General features: G+C 42.1%; 2 protein-coding genes across 2 annotated transcripts; one reads left to right on the forward strand and one right to left on the reverse strand.

Moving 5' to 3' along the window:
* Positions 1-608: 608 nt before the first annotated feature.
* LOC133001322 (D-amino-acid oxidase-like) lies at positions 609-7124 on the reverse strand. The gene is made up of 11 exons (XM_061070868.1): positions 7017-7124; positions 5579-5774; positions 5370-5484; positions 5034-5110; positions 4267-4332; positions 3813-3867; positions 3137-3241; positions 2952-3034; positions 2503-2620; positions 2003-2101; positions 609-1921 (listed from the first exon to the last, which is right to left on the reverse strand). The coding sequence occupies exons 2-11, from the start codon at positions 5770-5772 to the stop codon at positions 1796-1798; spliced, it is 1038 nt and encodes a 345-aa protein (XP_060926851.1). The 5' UTR covers positions 5773-5774; positions 7017-7124; the 3' UTR covers positions 609-1795.
* A 1395-nt stretch (positions 7125-8519) lies between these two features.
* Positions 8520-26068, forward strand: ssh1a (slingshot protein phosphatase 1a). Its single transcript, XM_061071520.1, has 15 exons — positions 8520-8600; positions 10897-10934; positions 17363-17463; positions 19233-19297; positions 19784-19905; positions 20070-20138; positions 20316-20381; positions 20638-20832; positions 20938-21031; positions 21355-21483; positions 21627-21673; positions 21779-21925; positions 22288-22488; positions 22598-23300; positions 23409-26068. The coding sequence occupies exons 1-15, from the start codon at positions 8520-8522 to the stop codon at positions 24516-24518; spliced, it is 3168 nt and encodes a 1055-aa protein (XP_060927503.1). The 3' UTR covers positions 24519-26068.
* The last annotated feature ends 912 nt before the right edge of the window (positions 26069-26980 follow it).

A 26980-nucleotide genomic window follows, 5' to 3' on the forward strand; every position in this document is an offset into this window, starting at 1 on the left:
GCAAACAGGGTGACTGGGATGACCAAATGAACTGAACAAGTGCATAAACAAATGGTGGAGTCAATGGGACGCGGTCATGAAGAGGTGAGAATTCAAATACTTAGAGCAAAGTATCTGAATCCGCCTTTTCTAATGTAAGAGAAGCATAGGGGAATACAGAGGGTGTCGGGAGTTACCTTCAAATATTTTTCTCAAAGAGCCTTAAAACTACCTATTCAGTTTGTCGTTGAGAGACCTGCTTCTAACCCCTTGAAAAAGCTGCTTCTATTTGCAATAATGGAGAATTATCTTGTGAACACAAGTCAAAATACACAAGTCATAAACTCAGCTTTATCAAAAGTGTATCGCTGTAGTGAGGAACAGTTCAACCAACAAATCATGAGATGATTCGGTTTAATTAAAGTGACTTAATGATTCACACGTCGAGGACGTACTGTGGAGTAAGTCCCTGACAGTACGGATCCTTTTTGAAACTCCTGTTATGAATATGTTCATCACTATTATTTCACATTTGAATGTGAATGACATTTGTTTCCTGCTGAAGAAATGAAGAAAGGACGTGATGACTGTAGTTATTATTCTGGTAATAACCAAACGTCAGCCTCGTGTCTCGGTCGTTACGTGGCCATTTATTTACAGCAGGTGGACAAATCTGCCAAAGTCTCCAACAGAGCGAAATAACATCCATGACATCATACAGTCGAGTGCATTTCATAGTAGTAGCACAAACAGATCGAGTCCGCAGATCCTGAACATTACGTAAGTCAACATTAAAGTATAAGGGAATTAAAATCTGAGTATTTAAACAAACAAAAGATTCCTCAGCTCTCGTTAAAATAGAGGAGAATTCAATAAATCAATAAACTGCACACATTGACCTTAACAAACATCTACCAGGATGTTACTTTTTGTCTTTCTGTAAATATTGTATCAAAACCTGGTTTAGTTGTTGTCTTTGCTTTTGTTTGTGACAAAGGATGATGTGGAGACAGATTGTTCCCAGTCTGATTCTACCAGTAACACACTGATTAAAGTTTTGTTAAATTTTTTTTTTAAAAAAGGGTATTAACTGGCACAGGTCTGGTAAAGCTGAGCCAGTGTCTGAGATAGAGAGCTGCAGTAAATGTCTTTGTGCACAGATTCATGTCAACTCACTGGATGTAAATGTGTATGATACCATAGTAAATCATCTTTGAAAAAGTGCAGTGTTATCATGTTGTTCTTTTAAAATTTCCATTTCATTTAGCTGACGCTTTTATCCAAAGCAACTTCCAATAAGTGCATTTGACCAAGAAGGTACAAACCCAGAACAGCAAGAATCATGTAAGTACATTAACTACAAAGTGCTACAGTAAGTTCAACTTGACTTAGACCATCTTCTTAGCCAAGGTGTAGTCGGAAAAATTGTATTGTCCTGATGTCAACATGGAGCTCGTTCCACCATTTGGGAGCCAGGACAGCAAACAGTCGTGATTTTGTTTTTTAATCATGATTTTAATATCTTTAAAATCTAGTGATTTTATAATTTAGAATTATTATTAGTAGGTTTGTCTGCTATTGTCTATATTAACTGAAAACCTTTTTATATTCTTTTTTAATTTCTCAAACCTCAAATAGGTAGATGCACAATTTTACCTTAAATCTCCTGATTAATACTGGATTAGAACAGCAATAATAGTCTCTTTTTTCACATACACGTTATATTGTCTTGCGTTTGATTTTGATGTGTGGGGTAGACAACATCTGGATACAAGGCACTGATTTATTCCTTTTTCCATTACTCTGGGGCACAAATTTACAAGCGAGCTTTTGGACCTTTGCCCTTTTGTTCTACGATCTGACCGAAGAGCCTTGCTGCCTCCTGGGCACAGCCTCGGTGAATGGTGAGTCCAAAACCTCCATGGCCGTAGTTGTGTATCACCTGAGAGAGAGCCACAGTGTTTTAGAGGTAATGATGTAATTATATTCCTGTGTTGAGTCCTGATCAAGAGTTGTGGTTTACCTCTATTTTCGTTGCACCAGCCTGTAAGGCCTCCCTCTCCAGTCGGACTTTACTGCGAACAGGTCTGAGGCCAGACCAGTCCTCCACGATCCTGGCATGCTGAGGTTACACAACAACACATAAGCTGTGAACTTTTACCATGTGTTGAAAGACTAAGAGTAATGTTATTATCTCAAAACCGAAATGTTATGACTATCATGTTTAAGAGAACAATTATTTAAAATAAATAAACTGAAACTCTTTCACAAACAACATATGAACTGCCTTCAGACCTGCACTGAATTCCCGACATTTTTCTTAAATTTTCCAGCAACTATATGTGTGAACGCAATAATCTAAGTCAGATGCTCTGGACGATTTCCAGAACCTGTCAGGTTGCCAGTCCCGCGGTGGAATGTTACAAATATGATCATGTGAGCCCATGTGAGAATACAGCAGGAGTGGGCCTGTTGACGTATCGAAATGTTCCTGTCTGAAAACAGCTTCTGACATCACCTTACCTTGAGACTGGGCTCCAGCTGGCAAGCTGCTTCCCAGATTTTCTTATGGTCAGCAGAGTTGTTATTTTCACTCCAGTTTCCTAACTGGAAAACTCCACCGACAGTCACAAGACGACTCCTGCAGACACAGACACTCGTGGGATTAAGACAGGAAAGCAGCTCTGGTTTTCTGGCCACTAACAAACTGATGTGTGACAGCAGGCATCAGGATGGTAACAGGACAATAGTCCAAACTCTGCAACCACTGCTGTATTTAAATTAGATACACTGTTATACAGCCAAACTTAACATGGGGCAAAGTGAAATAAACTAAAACTGCACAGCAATGAGCATTACTTGTAGGACACTGAGACCTCCCAAGAATAAATCCAGTAGTGGCAGCCAGGCCTATAGAAACGGTTGGAAACATGAATGTGTGCTGCTGCAGGTCAGTGTCACGAGCATTATACCCTGGAATGATGTACGGTGAATTGTAGACTCCCGTATCGAAGTTGTGGGTCAGAATCCAATGTTTTAACCACGGAGCCTCCACCTGAAACACAGAGGAACAACACGATTCATCCGCTATTGACCCTCTGCCTTTAAGATGGCTATAAAAACTATAAACAGACACTTGATTCCAGTTCACTCTCACCTTCACTATCTGACCGCGGCCTGGTTGCAGGTCCGGGTCAGGCTGCAGCACCCCTGATCTCATGCCAGTGCAGTTTATGATAACGTCTGGCCCAGTTTCTGCCAACTAACAAAGATAAGAGAGAACAATACGACAAGAGATAACATTGAGTGACTGCTGCAAACTTTATCAGGATTCCTCGAGTTGCCAACTAGATTAATTTGGACTCTAAGACCTGTTTGAGATTATAAGGTATTAAATTTAAGAACAACGTCAAGTACAGCAGATATGAAGGATCATCAGAGTCCCGGAATGACCTATACAGAGACAGTATATGTGCTAATATCTGCATCATTGAAAAGAAATACTAGCATGGAGGCAGTACAAACTATGCAGAAACATTTCTTTTTAAAAAGGCTTACAGTTGACTAATTTTACAACACATAGGAAGTAACTTTAAAATATATGTTAACATAACTGGGTCTTAAATGTGTTAAGTATTATATACTTGTTAAAAACCTGGACAAGTATTATGTACGTTATACCTTTAAGTATATAATACTTAATACATTTAAGACTTTAAGGACAACAATTATTGAATTTTATACTTGTTTAGACTTTCTAAAACCTAGTGGGAAACTTATTTCATGAAAACATACAGTAAATGCAAGTATGATATTGAAAAGCCATCACGAACCTCCTTGAAGGACTCTATTTTCCTGTGGTAAAATTTGACCCCCCTTTGTTGCAACCTGAAAATAACACAGAAACCAAATCTTCAATTGGAGCAGTGGAGTAAAGAATCAGTTCTGCTGAACATAAAAAGACATCTGGCAGGTAAGTGAATAGCAGGTGTCCAGGTTTGTCTTTTTTCCTTGTGTATATGCATGTCCATGTGCACTATTTTCATGCATTAAATGTGAAAGATAAGACTAAGTTAGTCTCTAAAGGTGCATAAGGAATTTGAAATAAAATCAATACATTTATAAAACCAGCAGTCAGTTGTTTGCTTTCATCTTTTTATTTGGTAATAAATGTTGCAGGCGCCACAGGAAGACGTCCAGAGTTCACTTCAGAGTTGTTAAGTTGAGTTATGGTTTAAAGAAAATGCTGACACAACAAGTCCCTTCAGAAGTATGCCAATTACTCACCAGTCCATGAGCCAAGGTAAGTATGTTTTACCTTCCACCATGAGAGCAGTGTTAAACCACCCAAACCTGGACATATTACAACAGACAAATAAAAAGGTTGAAAGTCACAAACACAAAACTATCCATACCTATACTTACTTATCCATTATTACGTATGTTTTTGTATCTTGTATTTGGAAGAAATATATTCAAATAATGTTTTAACCCCTGTTAAGGTGCTAGATATCAATAGGATATAAAAATTCCAAACATTTAATTAAGTCAGTTACTAGGAGGAAGCTTGGGAGTAATGAGTGGGCAGGTTGAAGATAATGGTATAATCCGTTTTTAAGCAATTATTTTCCTTAGGCCTGCAATAAAACAATATCAATTACAGAACCCGTCTGAACTGGCCCAGGCAAACAGCCTTGTTCTCCTATATAAGATCCTTGCATTTGACTGTTCTCTTATGTACAAGTAGATAACTTTGGTGTTTCCAGCCTCTTGTATTTCCAGATTTCCATCACATGTTTGTCATTCTCTGCCCATAAAGAAGAGTTAAAAAAAACACAACTTTCACTCAGAAACAAAATGTGACATTTATCATGATAATTATCAATATCGACTGATATGCACATTGTTATCTTGATGTAATTCCTGGCCACATCTCTCAGCCCTAGTTTATTTTCTTTGCAGGGCCACGTGTATATTTGGAGGAAATGTATTTGTAACTTTCCTTTATTTATATATTTTTTTATATGTTTTCCTCTTTCCCGGGAATAACCTACTTGTATCCAGGGAACATCTGCAGCTCTCGTTCTGTGAGCTCTCTGAAGCCCAGGACAATATCTTTAAAGGAGGGATCCTGCAATTCAGGAATACACAAGTTACTATGACAGCACACGGGATGCAGAAGCCCAGATAACCCCTGAGTGTGACCCCAACCCTCAGTGAGGCCTCTCTGATGGTTTTCTGCTTACAGGGCATACGACAGATATTGATAGTATAATGAGTCTTTGAAGTGACATTGTCGTATTGACATTTTTTAATTCAGCTTGTTCTCAGTTGTAAAATGTTTTGAGAATAACTTCATCTCTGAAGTAAAGGAACCAAGGTCTACTCACCGGGGCTGCTGCAGTGCAGATGTTGTAGCCAGACTGAAGGAATATCCCCATGTTTACAGACTCTGATGACTTGAGGCAGCTCAGCAAGTAGTCAAATGTCTCTTTATTCCATTTCCTGATGGTGAGGGAAAATACGGTATAGTGATGCTCCATTTTTGTGGTCTAATTTAAGGATGGAGTCAAAGCCTGCTCAATGAGGATGCACTTACGTCTCCTGGACGTTGCCCTTATCGTACAGGTAGGGCTGCCAGAAGCCAGCGGCTCCATCACTAGTGGTCAGCGGAGTGAAGCGGTCTGCGTACACCTCGATGGTCAGCGGCGTGACGGTTGAGTGATACTGCTCATAGATGCTCTGAGCTGTTGACAGACCAATGACCCCGGCTCCGATCACTGCCACCCGCATGTCTGAGTTAACACAAGACACCTACATGTAAAGGGACTCTTGACTCATAGTATTCAGATACACCAGATTACAAGATATTTTCTTCCATAAAGAGTGAATTTGGTGACACGTATGAGAGGGATATTGATTAGAGTGGGAACATTTTTTAGAAAAGACACAAGAAGTCACAGCCAACCAACCAGGGCAATAACAGAAATGTTATTATAATAATTGTAATATATGTTGATAACATGGATGAAATTAAAACAAAGATAACTTTCTCAGACTATTTGCAGGGCTGGCTGAATAATGCACAAACAACATTGCATAACCTTTATATCACTCTGCAGAGCTTCAGTTCTGTTCTTAAACATTAACTAAAGGAGAGTAGCCACAGTGTCATATAAGAGATAAGGCCTATTTCAACTTTATGCTAACTGTTTGAGGAATTCTGTTGTATTCTGATAGACCAGAATAGATATTATCAGACCAAACAATGCAATTATTGATAAAGGGTTATTGATTAGAGATGAAAAAAAGAAAAAGAAAACACCCAACTATTTAGTCCTTGTAACAGAAATGTTACAAAATTAAAATTAATTGTCTACGTGTGTGCAAACCTGCTGAACAACTATCTCAGAGTGTTTTCAGGTTTGGCTGCATCATGCAAATCAATGAGGAGAGCTTCAGTTCTCTCTGTAAACATTAACTATAGGAGAATACTATTATTATCTAGGCCTGATCAAATGACCATATACATGTTAACTGTAATACTATAACAATATTATTATTAATATTCAACGATTTTGGTTGAAAATATATTTTTTATATTAACATTAAATTAGTGTGAAAAGTTGAGAGACGAGAATTGAGTATTAGGGGAAAAAAGGAAATTTACTGCATTATAAGTCACAACAATCAGGTTATGAAACAGAAATGTTACTCTTGAATATCAGACTCAGTGTTGACTGAATCCTGCATTGACAGCTGTAGTATAACTTTAACAATCTGAAGATCTAGCAACTCATAAACATAATCTTTAGGAGTAGAGGATATTATACGAGAGCTATGAGATATGTAACGGCGGCAATATGTCGGAAGAAAGTTCATCCCCTGCCAGCGAATCAGCGCTTCACAGATCGCTGAGCTGGAAAACGTCCGACTCTGTGCAAGTGCTGCATGGAAACACAGATCAGATGCAGACATTCCACAGATCAGCAGCTCTAAAGCGGATCTGTGATGTTTGTAAAAAAGTTTGACTTTACCTCCAGTTTCGTGTTAGTCTATGGTTCAGCGGCAGGAACTGTTGAAGTCTGTCACAGCAACAACTCGGGGTGCTGCAGGGACGAGGGGCGGAGCCACACACACACGGTCCTAGGTCACCAGCAGCTGTCAAGTTGTGGTCGCCAAAGTGAATCCAAAACCTATCGAGCTCCACCTGGTGGCTGGCTGCAGCATACGTCATTAACCCTGCCCCCTCCATGTTAGTGGATGGAACGCGGAGAAAATAAACAGTTGATGTACCTGTTCAATAACGTTTTTGTCAAAGATGCTTCCTGTTTTTAGGTTATCATCACACTTACAAAAGAGCAAATTTTCCCTGTAAATTTGGTTCTAATTCGTTATTTGATGCTATAAAAACTGGGTTAAATATCATGATTGACTAATAAGACTGACTCGTTAAAGGTAGAGCGCACGTATAGTGAGACCTTACTACTGATGGCAGAGTTGCTATCTGGAATATTTTAGCTTCATTTCTGGATAGTGGGAGGAAGCGGATAAGCTTTGTCCAGCTTTACATAAGCTCCACACATCTGGACAGGGAAACAGCGTTAAATCTGTATTATTTATAATGGCCAGAATGGGGCGACTCCACTAAATGCAAGAAAAGATTCCGTTTGTGTTGAAGTTGATAAGAAATGTGTCTAACCTCAGCTGTTTGATTGCAATAAAAGTTGACTGTTCACTTTTTAAATTATAGGTTAAGTCACTAATATATAAGACTGTTTTCGCTTGACAAAATTAGCATCTCACACATAAGGTACGAATGCACATTGCTAATCATATCTCGTGTTGGCTTGTTAAGTAAAACCTTGATTCAAGGAATAAGTTCTTTGTGACTGTTATAAGCTGTTGTAGTGTGTTAGTCATGAATCTATGTCATGAATGTATTATGAGGCATGTATAAGGCATCCATGGGCTTTGTAGTCCATCAATGTAATACCTGCTAAACTTATCCTCTGGTGAATATTGTAACTGCACCTGGACTGTCAATAATTACTGCTTCCAATAATCTACCTATGTGCCTCAAATAATATCTTATTTTTGTCTGGATTTTTTGTTAGTCCATAATAACCTACTTTCCATCTATTTGTATTTTTTTTCTGCATTCTTCATTTATTAAATACTTTTCATGTAAATCGTTGCTCTCATTTGTTTGAATGAAGTCTAATATGACATTAAGTATTTACACATGAAGTGGCGCGGCCTCTCTGTCTCTCTAGTTTGGAGAGTAATGATTATTTTATGACCCTGTGAGCACAGGTGCCACCTGACCAGGGCGGCACTTCCTGCACAGAGAGCTCCTGCTGCAGGACACCGAGCCTCCCCCCTCCCTCCCTCCCTCTCTCCCTCCCTGCCTCCATCCCTCCACCCGTCAGCTGTGTGTGTCGCTAGCCCTGCAGCTAGCAGCTAGCAGCAGCAGCACCGGCAGCAGCAGCTCACCAGGCCACATCGGCCGGCCGGTGCATCTTCCCCAGCTTCCAGCCATGGCGTTGGTTACTCTGCAGAGGTCCCCGACCCCGAGCGCCGCTTCCACCGGGAGCACGGCGACCACGGCGGCGGGGGAGGTCAGTGTTGTTCCGGGTGAACGGAAGCGATGCCCCGGTCCAGGGAGGGTGTTGGTGGAGTGGCTGGGGGGACGTAGCTGGAGAAAGGCCCGCTGAGTGAAGCTACATGATTAGCACCGTTAGTTTACGTGTTATGCTAGTTGGTTAGCTAACGGTAGCTAGCCAACGTCTCCGTTAGTGATAGCCAGATATGTGTGTGGCTACCACTTATGCTAACACTTGTGTCTAATGTGTGATTTTTTTTTTTTTTTTACAATATAGTTTCATTATAAGAAAAACCTTATTTCTTTAAATGGCATGAAGTCAAATTTAAAACGTTAGCTTATTTGGACAAGTGCCTTAAGAGTGATATAAGCTGTAGCTACCGTTAGCTGTTCTGTGATGTGGCTCTCTGACATTGAACATTTATCAAATCTTGAACATTAATAATATTTGAGGGTGATTTACACACCAGCAGTACGACTGTAGTAGACACTGCTGTCACATCCACTTACTACTGAGATTTATATGATTGATTGTGCTGGTTTGAGTTGGGGGGGGGGTCCTCTTTGATTCAAAACAGTAATCTTCTCTGAATATTTCCATTTAAGTTTCCATTGTGTTGGCATGTTGGTGCTTTTCAGTAATGATAGTAGGGAAGTATGAGCTTGTCAGCCTCCCAGTCACATGAAGGGACAGGACTGAACCTGAAGGCTTGTTTCTCTTCCTTTGCAGCCACACAGAGTCACACTTTAGCTTGGTGGTTTCTGAACACTCACTGCCAAAAAAACAATACATTTTATACCTTACAAACAACTGAAATCATTCAAATATAACTTCCCTCCTGCCATTTTTTAAGTGCAGCCATCAGTTGCCAGATGGGGGCGCTAATTACCAGCTATACACCGCTAAAGCACCTTGCTCTCTTGTGTATGACCACATCAGAGAAACCAGGGTTGACATCTACGGCTGCATTTATTTACAACTTCAAGTTGATGAGCCACTGCTGCAGAAAAGTATGCATGTCTTAAAGGTTTTTACAAAGTAGTAGATTACTGCAAACCAATTGTTTCTCTTAAGAGTCAATGATGGTTTTGCTGGTTGACTGGGTTTGTCCCTCAGTGACCCTCTGCAGCGGGTGGTGTAGTCCTCCAGCAGCAGCAGCAGCAGCAGCATCACAGTGAGGTGTGATAGATAAAGCTGGCAGGAAGCTGCTGCAGCTATGATGTCATCTACTCATGAGGGGCGGGTGGGGTGGAGGGATACTACTGTAGGAATGGGGGGAAGAGAGCGGAGTTAAACAGGGATTTATAAGATGCACGCACAAGGTAGTTCATTTGTGGGATTATTCTCCCTAATACACGACCATGCAGGTTCCTAGTTATGCATGGTTGCATGCTCCTCTTGCAGAGTAATTTCCTGCCGTCTTTCCTAAAAATGGTACTCTCTATTATTATGCATGTTCTGCTGCACATCGGTACAATTGTCTCATCAATAGTCAGAGATACTGCCAATTTATTTACCCTATTTGTTTAATTCCACAGCTGGGGTTTTGTTCCTAAATCATTGATCCAGTCTGATCATGACTGTTACTGCATAAACTATCCAATTTGAAGTTTTAAGTATTTAGTATGTTTTATTCATCGTGAAAAATGTCTGCCTCTTCATAGTTAAACACAGATTTGGATTTTCTGAAAATGGGTCAAAGAGGACTTTGTGAATTTTGGAAAACCCTAATCATGATTAATGTATTGGGGTCTCCATAAAAAATCAAGCGAGATTGATAGCACTCGTATTTTATGGCAAAACCACCAAACTCAGTGCATCAACTGTAATTTTCTATTTTCCACTCTCATCCCTCCCACTATACATATATATATATATACTGGTGGATTGAACCCAAACATTGTTGATTTTTCTTTTGTCTTCAACTCGCAAAAGTGCAAGATTCTGTTCTTGATTACAGTGGTGTGTAATGTCTTGTCAGCTGAATTAGTCAAATATTTACACAGCCATGTCACCAACCCCTAATACACATGATTATTTTCTTGCCATGCAACTAGTTGTCGATTGTGTTAATATGTGTGGGGATAAACACGCTTATAATATGTTGATTCACTTTTAAGTCAGTTCTGCTCACACAGCTTGTAAGTTTGTATCTCCAATGTGTGTTACCTTCTCAAGTGTATTTCAATGAGTTTGTTTTTGATCAAATATAGACAAACCTTCTATGTGCTCTACTGCTAAGTGTTTGTTAATAATTCCATCAAAATTGATGGAGTGTGTTATTCATTTTTTTCTGCTATCTATGTTGCAGGATTTTGGGAGTGACGATGAACGGCGAACAAATCAGAGGTATGTTTATTTCAAGGTTAGCCCATCTGTTGCTTGGTACGTGGCATACCAGGTCAAATGTTACTCACAGGTGTTCACTGAGTGGTTGCATCTGTGTTTGAGTCATTCAGTGAAACCTGGAGTTGGGGCAGATTATCAGGCATTAACACTGGAGAACAACTGAGCATCAGTGTAGTTAAACACCTGTCTGTCTGTCTTTTTGGCACAGTCATTCATTCCTAATAAACAACTGTAAAATCCTTCCTTTATTCCCAGTAGTTAAGTAATGTGTTAACAACAGTGTTTCCCGCAGAGTTTGATCCTCTTATGTGTGTCGGTAGCTGCTGGAGCAGGTGTGTGTGCACATGTGTGTGTGTTCAGTGAACACGTACTAGAGTGCAGCTCAGGCGACATTTTTCTGTCTGAACTTGTCCAAAAAAAGGGGAAAACTGGCCAAGCCTGACCCAACCCCAAACCCTTTTTATGTGTCTGGACCCGACCAGATGCAGTTAATGTCGCTGCACTCAGTTTGTGTTACTCATTCCCTGACACATATGGTTACTGTTGGTTTTGCCCCATTACAGACACGTGTAAAAAAAATCAGCCCAGTCAATATGACTGACCTGATGTCGAAATTTTTGCCATTCCGGCCCGACCTGATGGTGCAAACAGGATTCGGTCATGTACCCCCGCTCTAACAAGAATCTCAATGTAGTAAGAGAACTGGTGTATGCTCTTGTGTTCATTGAACTAGTAATGCGTGTTTGTGAAACACAGTTGTGTTTAAACCTTATAAGGCGGTGGACTAGTGGCAGAAACTTGGACTATGGGCAGAAAAGGTCTCTGGTTCGACTCCACGGAGAAACAACAAAAAGACGAACCTGGATTGATCTGTCTAAAAAGATTCTCCCTACCCTGTCTAGTGCCTGAGCAAGGCACCTTACTCCCCCAACATCTGCTCCCCGGGCGCCGTACATGGCTGCCCACTGCTCTGTGTGTCCTGCACCAGATGGGTTAAAAGCAGAGGTTAAATTTCCCTCCTTGCATGAGTGTGCTTGTGCATGTGTTTGGGACAAATAAATGTATTTTAATCTAAAGTCAGTTTTCTGTCAAAAGCTGTAGCAGTTTTGAAGCTGTAGCAGCTGTTTTAAAATAGAAAGAACTGAATATTTGAGTATTAACAGGAATATAAAGCTAAATTTTGGGCAGTTTGAACTTCAGATGATGGTAGTATGTGTATATATATCATCCAGTGCCCATCCACACTGAACAGACTCAGATTAATCCACTTAAATGAAATGACTGAGAAACTACTAGGGTGGTGGTGGTGTGTACGAGAAAACACAATTGCTTCTGTTTTACTTTTTGTCTCTACATGTGTTTGTGTGTTAACAGTGAATCTCCTTTTCTGAAATATTATTTTAGCAAACGTGCGTGTGTGCATATAGTGTGTATGTGTGTCAGTTTGAGTGAATGATCTATTCATGATGCAAGTCTTGTCCTGCCTTGCCTCAAGATAGCTACCATTGTTTGAGATGCTAGTAAGCCATGTTATGTTGCAATTATGCAATTACGTTGCCAGTAAATTCATGTTTCATAACATAATGGCACATTAAGTTGACTTTTATTTGACAGATAATATTTCTCATTAGATGAGGCCATACTGATCTAGAACACTTGATCAACGGTTACATCTGTTGACACACAGCTCTGTAAGTGCCGACTGGAAGTATTTGCGCTCGCTGTTCCAAGCTGACCCTGATAACGAGGACGAGCCCAGCGGCTTGACGGAGGCCAACATAAACATCATGCAGGTGTTGGTGGCTCTGATTCAAGGGTGATTTCATCTCACCAACTTGTGCACACAGCAACGTTGGGCAAGAGGCAGAATTGGGAGAGATGCATGTGGATGTGCTTGCTCATAGATTCAAGGTGCAGTGTTTTGAATGAGGAGGGATTGGGTGCACGGTGATGGAATAACCCCGCAATCAGCAGAGACACAAACAAGGATACAATTACTTCTAAATGTGAAGTTCATTTAAACTCACTTTCTTATGACGGGTACTTGGGTTGAAATCTGAGTCCAATAATTATGTAAGAATGCTCCGTCTGGATTTGAATGAGTGTAGATAAGAGAATCGAAGGATCTATCCATACCACAATGTGTGCGTTTGAAAGCGCACAACCTCTGCTATGGATAAGCCTGGCGTTCAGACTACTCCGGAGTTGTAGAGCGTCTTAAAAAGAGAAGATTGAAAACGTTGCTGGCCTCGTTTTAGTTTGGGCCGCTTTTTTATTCTGGACGGGCAGAAACTGAGATGTTTGGAAACAACGAAGTAGACACTCATAACAGCTTGCTGGTTGGGTCTTTCGGTCACTATTTAGCCTTTTCTGATTCGTCAGGCTCCTATCACATGACCCTCTTCTGGAAAAGAACAACTGCCCCTTAGCCTCAGCTACTAGTGCAAAAGGGACCACAGATTATCAACTCCAAGCATTGCTGACCCTGTTGCCCTTGCTACCTGCTGTTGTGCTGTTAAATTCTGTATTTTACAATGATACAACTGCAGACATGTGTAGGAGACGAGCTGTTATTCGAGCTATTCCCGTTTACAAACTGCAACAGAAGCAGCAGCTCTAGGTGTTTTTTTTCCCTCAGTAGCAGGATGATGTCATTTGTTTCCTTCTCGGGCCCTCCATGTCTCCACAGACACCTGAGGACATTTGCTCCTCCCTGTCCCTCCTCCCTCTCTGTCTCTACCCTTTTCAATGGTGTCAGTGAGAAAATGCCAGTATTATACAACAGACAGCCCTAAGAGGAGTTTCTTCCCCTCATCGTTTTGATGTGTGCTAAACACACCGAGCCCATGAATAAACCAGACTGGTTGCTGCGTCTGTGTAGCCTCTTTGTATTGCTTCCTCGGTAAAATCAAGTGTACCTCTCTCACATACCACTCCACCTCGTGACTTGGAGCAGTGGCTTAGAGGACATCTGGTCCTGTTTGGCCCTGTACAGGTCCATCTGGCTACTGTTGCAGCAGCAACCCATACCTTAACCTGGTGACATGCCATCATCCCTGCCTGCTGCTACTAAAGCTTGACCTCCTATTATAAAGTAGTAGCTCAAATATCCAACCAGGTCACTGCACTTCTCCATGCACCTGACACACGGAGCTATCCAAGTTTCCACCTGGGACAGAATGAATACACATCAGAGTGTATAGCACACTATCTGCTAGTGGTGTTTAAGAAGTTGTGCTATCGAGGAGAAGAATATAAGATTTAGCTTGTTATCTGTTTCACAGAGCTACAGGTCATGTCTGTCAGCAAATCCTCCCAGATTAACATTGTTATGCTGTGTCTTTGTGTACTGGTGGACGGTGGGGGTCAATGCTTAGTGAGAGAGGAAAAGTGAGAAAGGAAGGTATAGCTTATAATAGTGTCACGCTCACAAACATATATGAAACTGCAGTCTCAACTTGCACAGTTATTTTCAGAATGGAATTTCATTATCAAACCCTATAGTTGCTTTCATTATCACTGTATTTAACTTTTCTTGTTTGTATCTACAGTGATCAGTTACTGCTGATGCAGAGGCTTTAAACATAAAGGTTATTTTATCCTTAACATGCCATTGTGCTCTCTAATAATCAAACACACCGGTTTGTTTGTGGTCCATTTGAGTGAGTGACAGCCAGTGCTGACCACTTGAAGGAGAGAGAGACAAGATAATCCCTCCCTTATAAACCCTGGTATAATGAGATTTGGGAGATTTGGGATCTTGCCAGTTCTCACTGCCCTTTACGCCCATGCTTGGCCCATGAGTTAAGCTCCCTGGAGGCAATACCTTGGATGCTGCCCCTAAGGTGGCATGCACAAGGAGACATCCTATTGGAAGAGTTTGTGCCAAAATTCCTCAGCCTGCTTTTTTTTTGTCTTCCTCCAATTGTGCAAGTGGTCTCCCTTTTCTCCAGGAAGACAAAGAAATCCACTGAGTGGGTTTTAAAATGTTGCTGGTTTATGATGGTTTCTGTTGAACAAGTGGACGAGGTTTGCTCTGGCTAAAGAGCAAAACTATTGTTAAAGGTAAAATATGTTACAACCTACTATTATACATGAAGCGTTGTAGTGTCACAGATAATCCTCAGCCTACAGTCATCTCCAGATGTTAGGGAACATGCCTGTTTGGTGCAGACCTCAGGAAAATCACATCAACATTATTTGCTAACTTTTCCAGTGAAAATTTACATTTCCTACAAAAAATTGCTTTTGGGCCTGGCCTATTTGACTGAGACAAAAGAGATGGTAGGACGGGAGACAAGCCCAGTTGTGTGTGTGTGTGTGTGTGCCTGAGGCAGCGGGTTGAGGCTGCAGCACGTCCCTCCAGGCAGGAATCTGACTCACACTCAGAGTCGCTCAGATGAGGGAGGAGGAGGTGGAGGAGGAGGCAGCAGAGAGGGAGTGGCATCTGAGCAGACAGAACTTCTTCACTGAGCAGCACAGATGAGTGTAGACAGTCTGTCAGTCAAAGGTGGTGGGCCAGCGCCTGAAGCCTACCCACCACTGACTCTTTAGCGCTCCATTCAACAAGATGCATCTGGTTGTAGAACCCATTCAAGAGGTCGTGATGAAGATGATACCATATTTTGTGGAGAACGCTGTGTTGACCCAGCGTGAGATAAACCGCATGTGAGTGTAGACTCTCCTTTAAAAATATTTTTTTAATCGTGGGAACAAGATCCTACACTCGAGACTTGAGATCAGACACTTGACTAATGTTTGGATTTCTTGCTCTCAGTTGTTTTTAGTTAAGTGTAAGATTTTACACTAGTTTACGTTATGTCATTTCTGATCAATCACTGAATGTGTCCATCTAATATGATAGTGAATCCTAATCCAAATAAGTTGTCATTCACTGGCAGCTGAGGCTTATTATATTTGTGATATTTCTGTGACCCGATGTGTTGGTGTTTTTTCTCTCTCTGTCTGGAAAGGAGGTAAAGTTACTGTAGGTTGTAATCATGGAATCCATGCAGCAATCAGGTCAGCTTTCCTGTCATAGTCTTTGTTTGCTTTGATAGCAGATGTATTTTTAGCCCCAGTGTTTGTGGAGAAACTGATGGAAGGATGCTGCAGGGCAAGAGCTAAGGCCATTTAATTAGGATGTCTGAGTACGGCCAGTGAGGCAGTGGGACAGCACTTGATTTACATGTGAGGACAAGTTGCACACATTCTCTCATTTCACCAGTTTCAGTTTTTTTCTTGTATGAAAGTATAAGAACTTTGGACTTAAAGTTGTGTTACAAGCTGTAATAGGAAAAGTGAACACTGATGAGTGATGAGGCTATGCTGCTCTTCTAACTCTTACTTTTGCCTCTTTTCTCTGACACTATCCATCATTTTCTGACATTAGACCGTCCTGATAGCCTCATAATTCTCAGAGCACGAACCAAAGCAAAAATCAACAAAGTGAGACAAAGGCCTTTGTTGAGAAGTGTCCACCCCCTTCTTATTCACTGTGGAACTTTGTTTCTGCGATGCTGGGCGCAGAGAACATTTGTTGTGAGGTGAACAAAACAAAGTCCATTGTTCCCACAAAATCATCTGTTTGGCCCAGTGTTGCGCTTCTGAACGTGGGTTTTCAAAGTGTGATCAGAGAGAGCTCAGTGAGGAAGCAGCTTCAGAGCCGGAGTGTTGTTGCTTTTTGCTGTCACTCATCCATTCTGTACTTCGTAATGATGTCCTGATTTTCCAGACTGCACACACAGATTACATTGTGCATGTGTCGCACCTTGCTGCCAGGTAGATTTATGAGCGGCTTGCTCTCGTGGTTTTCCACATAATTGAATTTAGCCTGGAGGAAACACCTCACTTCTTTTTTATTGCTGTTCCTTACTAATGTAATCTGATGTCATCTCTAAAGCCTGACCGGAAAAATCAGGTGTGGTACAGACAGGTATGAATTGATAATTGCAGCTTTTTGGTACTGGTGGAAGTCAAGCATCACAAACAACCACAGCTAGGTTAATTATTGAGGTTTGTGTGTTTTTACATCAAGTCAGCAGAGACCTGACAAGTGGAGTCTGAGTGCAGCCCACGCAGCAGGAAAAAGACAGATAAGCATTGAGGATCAAAGCTTGATTCATGGCTGCTGCAGACCTGATATCTGACTTTATAACGTGGCAGCTGGGCTTTCCCACTTTGCTGTTAACTTAAATCATCGGCAGCAGAAATACTTTATTCTCATCTCGCAGGCTGCGTCTACTGAACTGAACTATCCTGTTAAAACAGAATATTTAATTTGTCTCCTGTACCACTTCTTGCCCCATGGTCCACTGAACAAGCCAGAACAATTTGCTGATCTGTTGCTCTGCAGTGCGGTGTGTGTGTGTGATGTGTAGTGTTTATGTTTCAATACATGTAACCTCTCTCTCCCATTTGTTCTGCAGCCTGAGTGAGAGCTTCTTCATGGTGAAGGGTGCTGCCCTCTTCCTGCAGCAGGGGAGCAGTCACCAGGGCCAGAAAGCACATCCTCCCCACAAACATGCAGGTGAGAACCACAAGACACACACAATACACACACCCTGTGATCCTCATCATTTAGCTAAACTACAGTTTTAATCTCATCTGTCTCCTCATCAGGTTTCTTGTCCAGTTTATGTTGAATGTTTGTGTGATGAGATCATTGCAGCAGATGTTTGTAGTTGAGGTGTGGAGGATGTTGGCTGCCTTGTTGATAAGCATGTTCCAGACATATAGCTTAGGCAGATTAGTGTTTAAATCCAGGACATGGTAGAACTGTGGAAAAAACCTCTGTTGGCAACTAAAGAAGGCCCGTATTGTTTGCATTACCTTGTGCTCTCCATCTTGATTACTCTGCTAAGTATAGAGAGTAAAGGGAACATGAGGTAGTATGCAAATTAACATTCTCTGCTAATGCTCGAAGAAGTTTTTTCGACATATTGTAAAAAAAATGATTTTCAACTTACCCTTGATGCAACTCGTCTTGGATTCTTATGATTTGAATGACTGAGCATCTAGTTTATTTGAATTATTCATTTTTACCTGATTGGTCTCGACAATGAACTTGTCAGTGCTCTCAGTACACAGCTCGTTTTAAAATGTCCCAATTCAAAGACACAATTAATTGCTCTAAGGACATAAGTCTGACCTGACAGTCCACTGGCATGATGGGGCTTCAGCTTCAGCCAATACCCAACATGCTGCCAAGTCTTTTGGCAAGTCAGTGCTGTGGTTGGAAACTTTGGCCACTCCACCAGCCACTTTGTCAGGTAACCCATATTTGCTGGTCCTGCTTTGTTCTCAAGAACATTTGGCCGAGGTACAATAGCTGGGCTGTTTTGCCGTTACTGTGGCTTTCAATAAAAAACAGAAAGGAGAAGGTGACTTTTGTAAAAGGAAGCAGGAAGAATCAGTTTGTTCTCGTAAAAAAAAAGAAAAATGTTATCCAGCCTTTTTGAACAATTTTAATTTAATTTCATTCATATTTACAGGACGTTTCATTTTGGTCTCATGTGACTTTCTACTACCTGTTTATCCGTTCATTTATTAAAAACATTCATTTAGAAAAAAAATTAGTTGGTAAATTTAGCGTAGGAGAACAGGTGTGGATTTTATTTATGCATATTATGCAGAATTTGTGTCTGTCTTTATTTTCTTTGGATCCTTTTTACGTTTGACATAATTTAGTTTCCCAACCTTTGGCTCCCCAACCTGACCCATATATGAGACAATTTAATCATCAGAACATTATGGAGATAATGTTGCTTGAAGCTTTTTTCTTTCACTTTGCATTGCTGTTGGTCCACGTCCACACCTTGTTTTATTATCCTGCCTCACTGACATGTCTCTGCACTGGAAGCACTGAGGGAAGTCAAATTAACCTCAGACCAGTTCTTGAATAGTAGATGTGTCGCTGATGATTTCACTCATACAAAGATGGAAAATATATCTTGAATTAATTTCAGTTGAATCAGTTACAACATGTCAGCTGATAATAGTCACTGAGCAGGTTGTATGCTATTGTTGCTAGTTAAACACTAGGGAGCAGTGTTACTACATGTGTCTGCACTGGAATACAGCAGAGCCTTTAATTAGATAAACTCTTTGTGTTCCCAGCATGCATTATACATCCATACATATTCTCAGCCAGTGTTTTCAAAGTAAACGTGTCTTTATCAGTGTTCTATCTTCACTTTCAAGTTAAAATGTGTCAGTATGACGAGGTCGATTTTTAAACTCACACTTAACAGCCTCTTCTCATCGTTGATTCGTTTTCATTATTATCTCTCTCAACAGGCGATTTACCTCAACACCTGCAGGTGATGATCAACATTCTTCGCTCTGAAGACAGAATCAAACTGGTAAGAGACTAAAGAAATATGTGCCTAGATCAAAATAAAAACCTGCACTCCTATAAAGGCCACGACTAACAACTTGGCATAGCAAAACATCCAGAAAACGTTTTATTGTGCACTTAACACGCTTATGTGCTTACTGTAATTATTAGCTCATGAGAGCACACTCAGGAGAGCATTACCAAATGTTTCCATGGTGTGTATGTGTTGGTGTGAGCTACTTCATTTTTATGTTCACCAGCCCTGTGCTCTCACACACCCCGGGGTCATGGTTACACTATTACACGTAGTTTGTATACCAGTTATCCCAGCACACACTTTGTTACACACAGATTTTAGCAGGAGGGTCAGTGAACTTAATCGGCCATTTGTTGCTTCTCTAGATTGTTTGCTGTTATGTACAATCAGAATTGCCCTTGCGCAAAGGAAGGATGTATTAATTAATCTATCTTGCGTAATAATTTTGTGTTGTATTGTCTGTACCTTGTGCAGGCGGTGCGTCTGGAGAGTGCATGGTCCGATCGGGTGCGGTACATGGTGGTGGTGTACACCAGTGGGCGACAGGACACAGAGGAGAACATCCTACTGGGGATCGACTTACCTAGCAAAGACTGGTACTAACAGGCCCAAACACTTTTCATGATCACTGTAATCACCTTTTCAAGTTGAATATGGAATATTTCAATTGTGTTAACAACTTAGCTCATTTAATAGAATCGTAGATGTTTCCTCTGTTTGCCATGTTTTTTAATTTTAATTCTCACTTTCATCCTGCCAGTAAAAGCTGTTCGATCGGCATGGTGCTGCCTCTGTGGAGCGATACAAAGATCCACCTGGATGGCGACGGGTGAGTTTTTCTCGGTGTTTAGTGACAACAGCTGCAGCATGGAAACCGGTTATATGTGTCTGCTTTTCAACACTGCATCCTCACTATGTGACACTTGAAAAGATTTTGATACACACATACTGTTGCCTCAACGTGCTCCAGCTCAGTGAATGACCATCTGTTTTGTTTGCTCCTCAGGGGCTTTACTGTGAGCACAGCAGGTCGGACTCATGTCTTTAAACCCGTGTCGGTGCAGGCTATGTGGTGAGTAATAAACAACCTCTGGAGCCATGGTGGATGTTGACAGCACTGTAGCTTCATGACACACCATACAATAAATCTCTTGATAGACACATTGTGCTGCAGTGAGATACCAGATTGCAGCCTCGCTAATTCAATCTGCCACCTGCTGGCATGAAGACGCATGTACACAGAACTGCTGAAAGCCAGATTGTAAACCCTCCAGTTATTTGAACATCTGTAACTTTAACCTTTACTTTCCCACCAAACAACCATGTAGGTCGGCTCTGCAGGTGATGCACAAGGCATGTGAGGTGTCACGCAGGTATAACTACTTCCCTGGGGGGATTGCTCTCACTTGGATGGGCTACTACGAGAGCTGCATTGCTTCAGAGCAGAGCTGCATCAACGAGTGGAATGCTATGAAGGACTTGGAAACCCCACGTCCAGACTCGCCCACCATGTTTGTCGACAAGTCAGTAAAAACAAAGCATCTAAAATCAGAATCACCTAAATTAACTTAACGCCAGTTGTTGAAATAGCTCGACATTTCAGGAACAACCGTTTTAATCTTTGTCAGGCCTTCAGAGAGAGAGAGGACAGAGTGCCTTATTAAAGCCAAACTCAGAAGCATCATGACGTGCCAGGATCTTGAGAATGTCACCTGCAAACAGGTTAATATCAATAATACATTTGCACACACACAGAACAAATCCTCTGTCCATTTCCTTCTTGTTGTTTTGTGGTTGCATTCACATTTATTGTATCTATAAGTTATAGTGTAAAAGTTTCTTTTTAGATTTTTTTAAATGTTCCAATTGACCAGATTCTAATTTACACTATTAAGATTATAAATAATTGTATGTTTATACTTTTACATTACCCGGAGACATTATTTGATGCCTAGAAACAGGAATGTAAAGTAGCACCCACCAACAACAACACAAAAAACCCTCCATACGCTAATTTAATCATTCTGTGTAAATGTTCTTGTCAGATCCGTACAGAGCTGGAGCAACACATGAACTGCAACCTGAAGGAGTACAAAGAGTTCATTGACAACGAGATGCTACTGATCCTGGGCCAGATGGACAAACCCACTCTCATCTTTGACCACGTCTACCTGGTGAGACAACTGATGATGTCTCTTACATCAACAGAAACATGCTGTGATATACTTGTTTTTGGAGAAAGAACCGTCTCACCAAGATTTGAAAATACACTCCAAACTGCACAGTCTAAACAGTGTTGTCTCTAATTTGTTTTTAGGGATCCGAATGGAATGCATCTAATTTGGAAGAGCTGCAAGAGACAGGGTGATTTGTTTTATATTATGGGATGCCAAGATAAGACATATTTTTTCTGATGATTTGATCACGAAAGAATGTTGTTGATGAGTTAACTTGATCTTTCCTCCCCAGGGTGGGCTATATCCTCAACGTTACACGGGAGATAGACAACTTTTTTCCAGGCACATTCAGTTATCACAACATACGAGTGTATGACGAGGAGGCCACTGACCTGCTGGCTCACTGGAATGACACGTACAACTTCATTGTTAAAGCAAAGTGAGTCCTCAGTGGAACAGTAAACATGTAGCTCATGTATTCAACTACAGACTTCTTATCCTCACATCATCTTATCATCACTACATAGTACCTCTAGGATGTTGGAAGAGAAAACAAATATCACATTGGATGGTAACTGAAAAAGTAACCGTCCACATGTTGTAAAGTTATGAAGAGAATTGTAATTTCTATGACTTGTTTCAGTATCTATTCAGTGTTTGATAAAATCACTTTAATTTAGAAAATACAGCTATGTTTTAGCTTTAATGAAATCCAGGGTTAGAACTAACAAAATAATCCTATAACGGCTGAATTCCAGTGTTATTAATGTGTGTGTGTTTGTGTGTAATTCTCACAAACAGAAAGAACCAGTCCAAGTGTCTGGTTCACTGTAAGATGGGTGTCAGTCGATCTGCCTCCAGTGTCATTGCTTACGCCATGAAGGAGCACGGCTGGTCATTAGAGAAGGCGTACAACTTTGTCAAGCAGAAGAGGAGCATCACACGACCCAATCCAGGTTTCATGAGACAGCTGGCGGAGTACGAGGGCATCCTGGACGCCAGGTACGGATTCCAACATGGCCTGAACTGTTGTTTGGTCATTGTGTTTTCTCAGTGGACCTGTATTCTAACTACTGCTCTCCTTCTGCACACTGTATGTCTGTAATTCCAGTAAACAGCGGCACAACAAGCTGTGGCATCCGGATGGAGACTGTGAGATGGCAGAGGGACAGCAGGGGGGGGCTCATTGCTGTGGAGGTGAGGAGGGCGGCCACCGTACTCCTGAGCCAGGCATGTCCCCCTGCTGTGAGGAGGCGCTGTCTGATAAAGGTGCTGCGGGCCCCTCCTCGTGCAGGACTGTTTCACTGGATGTTGACCCCGCCTACAACAACTACTACTTCCGCCGGCTTTCTGACTCAGCGCTGGATAGCGAACCGTCAACACCAGTGCGTGGCCCCCCTCTTATCGGCATGGAAAAAGTCTTTATAGAAATCGATGATGTGGAGCGGGACGCTCTGTTGGATGATGAGGCCTTCGATGAACGCGAAGGCCTGCCCCTCTCCCAAAGTGGAGCCACAGCAGAGGGAGCTGCTGCCCAGACCAGTAGTCGTGGCCCTGAGCCACTGGAGGAGCTGCGCCTGAGGCTGGAGTTCAGCACAGTGGAGGAAGAGGATGAGGAAGAGGTGCAGAAGGAGGAGGCAGAGATGGAGGTGCTGATGCAGCCAGATGACGGAGGGGGTGGGGAAGGAGGTGGAGAAGAGGAAACGCAAGATGTGGAGGTTGAGGGGGATACAGAGGGTAATGGCATGGACCTGGCATCTCTGAATGAGAATTCCAACAACAACAACCACTTGAGTCCTTCATGGAACCACAATGTAAGTTCGATTAATATGAGTAACACAAATCTTAGAATGAAAATGGTGTAATCCACTTCACATGAATCCAACTTGAAGGAATAACAAGGTTCCCCTGTCTTTATTTAGGAAAAGCCTTCCTCCATCCTTCTTCCTGCTGATGCGTGTGCACTCTCAATGAGGGACTCAAAGTCCAATCAGAAAGAAGATTCTCCAACCCTCTCTTCTAAGCTTTGCCTTAAACCCAGTCCTCCTGAAGTTCCAAGAGCTTCATTCCCACAGTCCTATGTCTCCTCTGAAGGTGTTGCATCTTCAGTGGGACTGCTGCGTCCCTGTGGCCCTCTGTGGGACTGTGCCAACTGTGCTGCCTCCCCGTCCACAGCTCCCCTCGTCAGAGAGGAGCAGCCAGGAGAATCGCTGCACCTACTCCAGCCTGAGGACAGTGGTGATGTGTTGGAAGGAAAGACGGAGCCTGACAAAATGCAAACTGCAGCTCGCTCAGAGGCTCTCCCTGAGCTGATGAGAATAGATGTGGAGGAAGATAACCCTGCAGTGGCATGTCAGGTCGTCCAACAACAGGAGACCCTTGTACAGCTGCAGAGATCTGGGCTGGTCCGCCGCCGTGCCGAGAGACTAGAGAGACTTTCAGGTTCATCTCAAGAGATCCTGCAATCTCTCAAGCCTTTGCACGCTTGCCAAAGGTCCGAGAAGAGCCCCCTTGTCCCCGAGGATGAGGAGGAATTCTGCAGCTTTACCAGGGACTTCACTAAATCTTCAACGCCTTGCCAAGTGTGGTTAGAGCCAATGGTGATGCCACTGACCAATGAAGGCTTGCTGGGGGTGGTGGGGCCTGGGCTGCTCACTCCCACCTCCTCGCCTCATGGCTCCACCCTGACACGCAGCTCCAGCATTGACAGTCTGTGCAGTGTGAGGGGTAAACCTGGCCTCGTGCATCAGAGGGCGCAGGAGATCGAGACCCGCATGCGGCTGGCGGGCCTGACCTTGCCCTCCAGGCTAAAGCGGTCCAACTCGCTGGCCAAGTTGGGCAGCCTCAACTTCTCCTCTGAGGACCTGTGCTCGGCCTGTTCCTCAGATGCAGGAACGCTGCTGCTCCTCTCACTGTCCCCGGAGCCAGACACTGGCCTGGAGTGGGACCCCCCCACCACCTCTGCTCTGCCTCGGCCATACAGAGACTTGCACACTCCAGAGAGAGCGCTGCCAGGTGAACCCAGAAGCTGACACATCACGTGGAGGTTAAAAACACTCCACCCTGAATTTCATGTGTCACCCTGTGGAGCTGGAGAGGGATGTACAGATCCTGGAAAGAGAAGAGAGTCGAGTCTGAGGAAGCAAATTATATAAAACAAACAAACAAAAGCAAACAATGCCAACTGTTGTAAGGAGTGTACACTCCTTTGCCACATTGTTTCTCAAACTGCTGTTCACAGTGATTAAGTCATATTACTGTATCTGACAAGTGTGTAAGCCATCACCTCACCTCTGACATGGTTTGATTCATGGACAAACAAGTGCCTTACCTATGAGACCAGAGGCACATAGTTGTGTTAGACTGCAGGATGAGACGGTACAGGATGCTCTATAACCTTTAACTTCACCGCTGTTCGTACCTGATACGCACCAAATTATAGTATCCATCGGCACTTGGATTATTTTTACTTAGCCTGTGTTGGTGAACTTGAGTCCCTCAGTGGAGCTTGACAGAGAGCAAAGTGTTCAATATATGTATAGTTGTTTACAGCACAATTTATGTTTTAGATGCTCGATAGTTGTAAAAAATGAATGGTTACCTCATGTTGCATTCATGACGCCCTTTCTCAGATGAACACTGGAGTTTGATTCAGTTCATTTGCTGGTGTCGCGTTAAAGTGAGGAACTCGGTTTTGGACAAATTTTAATGCAGAGGTGTGTGTTAGTGCGTTAATGCTTAACTATTTGTGAGTCTCTGAGTGAGCGTAAGGGATGAATGCTGGGAGAGGAGGGTTGCGTCGTTGTTTTGCCAGAGGCATGCTCACTGTTTTCAACAAACAGAACAGAAACGTTTCTGTGTTTGTTGTCCCTTTGCACTGCTTTTTTTTATTGAGTGAATACTGGTACACAGCAAGCTATCTTCCAAAATAACATCAGAGTAATGTTATTGACCTCATCATTCCCTACAGTGTACAATGCTTCTGGGAGAGCAGAGTGAGGAGTCACGCTGCACAGTTTGGAAATCATACTACAAACATCTGTTGTGACAGGAACTGAGGATTTATGGCAGTCAAATGATACAATGTATGGTTTTTTTCCCAAGCTAAATGAACCTTAACATTTTTGACAAGATATAAACAAAAAAAGCACCGAACCCGAACATTTCTCATCCAAACCTTCTTTACCTTAAATTCATTCCTGAGGGTTGCCAACATTTTAAACTCATTTGTGCTTTTTAAAATGTGAAAGACCAAAGTTGTTTGGCTGTCAACAAATTGGAAGCACCACTGATGCTGTACAAAATATGTGAATCATTATGTCAATCATATACGTATTTTAAAATGCTGTCACATCTTTTTGCACCTTTTGGGAGAAACAAGAGAGACTCGGTGGAGTCGTCAGGCTCATAGCTGTTTATGCTCATATCATCGGTGAGTTTGAAAGCTTTTGTCACAATGACGTGACAACGATCACAATAGGTTACTTCACAGTTTTGTAACCATTTTCTTTTTATATTTAAGTATGCAGTAACTTTTGTACTGTACATTGCTGTAGTTCAAATGCATATTGCACTTTTTATGTTGGTCAAAAAAATGTACTGTATGTGTTAAATATGGAAATAAACATTTCTTTTACATAATATACCGTGAATCCTGTTTTGCTCTTCCTCATACTGTGCATAATTCATTCCAGACTGCTTGTGCTGGAAATCGTAACAATACTCTGGAACAACAAACAAGGGTGGTGATGTGGTAGAGTGGTTAGCAGGCAAAGAACAAGGATCTGATTCCAATCCCAGTTTGACTGGTGTCTTTCTGTGTGGGGTTTGCGTGTTGATTGGTCTTTATTTCCTCCATCCACCACTGACACGCTTATCTTTTTGAGCCAATCCCAGTAGACATGGGGCGAGAGGTGGGGTACACCCTGGCACAGTCACCAGCGTTGGTTAGGTGAATTAGAGACTTTAAAATGTCTGTAGGTGTGAATGAGATTGTTTGTCTTTGTATGTCAGTCCTGTGCTATGCTGATATGCCTGTCCTGTGTGTGCCGCGCCTCCCAGCCAAAGTCAGCTGGGATCGGCTCCTTATAAGATAAGCAGAAGAGATAATGGGTGTGCTCTGAAACAATAGATTAGTTAAATGTAAGACAAACGCTTTTATACAGAGACATAATGTAGAAAAAAAAAAAATAAAGGAGGCAAGTAGGATTTCATACTGTAAGTTTGCTGAATTTGTAAACAAACAGTCTCAGATATCTATTCAAAACGTACTAGCTGTGCCCTGACTCCACTATGACGGTGTGTGTGTATCCTGACATGACATCACTGCACCCGTCTGTATACTTTGGCAGGAGGGCCATTTTCGAACTGCCAGCTTATATAACATTTGGCTTCCCGGCACTGTTTGCATGACATCAGTGAATTGCCTAAGTTGCACGCTCTTGTTCCTCCCAGCCTATATGACATGCCTGTTGAGTGAATGGTCGGCCCTGTG

This window comes from Limanda limanda, chromosome 5, assembly GCF_963576545.1.
Source record: "Limanda limanda chromosome 5, fLimLim1.1, whole genome shotgun sequence".
In the NCBI taxonomy this organism is placed as follows: domain Eukaryota; kingdom Metazoa; phylum Chordata; class Actinopteri; order Pleuronectiformes; family Pleuronectidae; genus Limanda; species Limanda limanda.

What these genes read in the sequence shown, in the direction of transcription:
- LOC133001322 (XM_061070868.1), bottom strand. Translation starts at nt 5,772, where the DNA reads ATGCGGGTGGCAGTGATCGGAGCCGGGGTCATTGGTCTGTCAACAGCT. An exon ending in TCTGCACTGCAGCAGCCCCG is followed by an intron (nt 5,111 to 5,369) that starts GTGAGTAGACCT and finishes CCTGAATTGCAG; the next exon opens with GATCCCTCCTTTAAAGATAT. An exon ending in CTGGTGCAACGAAAATAGAG is followed by an intron (nt 1,922 to 2,002) that starts GTAAACCACAAC and finishes GCTCTCTCTCAG; the next exon opens with GTGATACACAACTACGGCCA.
- ssh1a (XM_061071520.1), top strand. Translation starts at nt 8,520, where the DNA reads ATGGCGTTGGTTACTCTGCAGAGGTCCCCGACCCCGAGCGCCGCTTCC. An exon ending in CGACCACGGCGGCGGGGGAG is followed by an intron (nt 8,601 to 10,896) that starts GTCAGTGTTGTT and finishes TCTATGTTGCAG; the next exon opens with GATTTTGGGAGTGACGATGA. An exon ending in GTCCTTCATGGAACCACAAT is followed by an intron (nt 23,301 to 23,408) that starts GTAAGTTCGATT and finishes GTCTTTATTTAG; the next exon opens with GAAAAGCCTTCCTCCATCCT.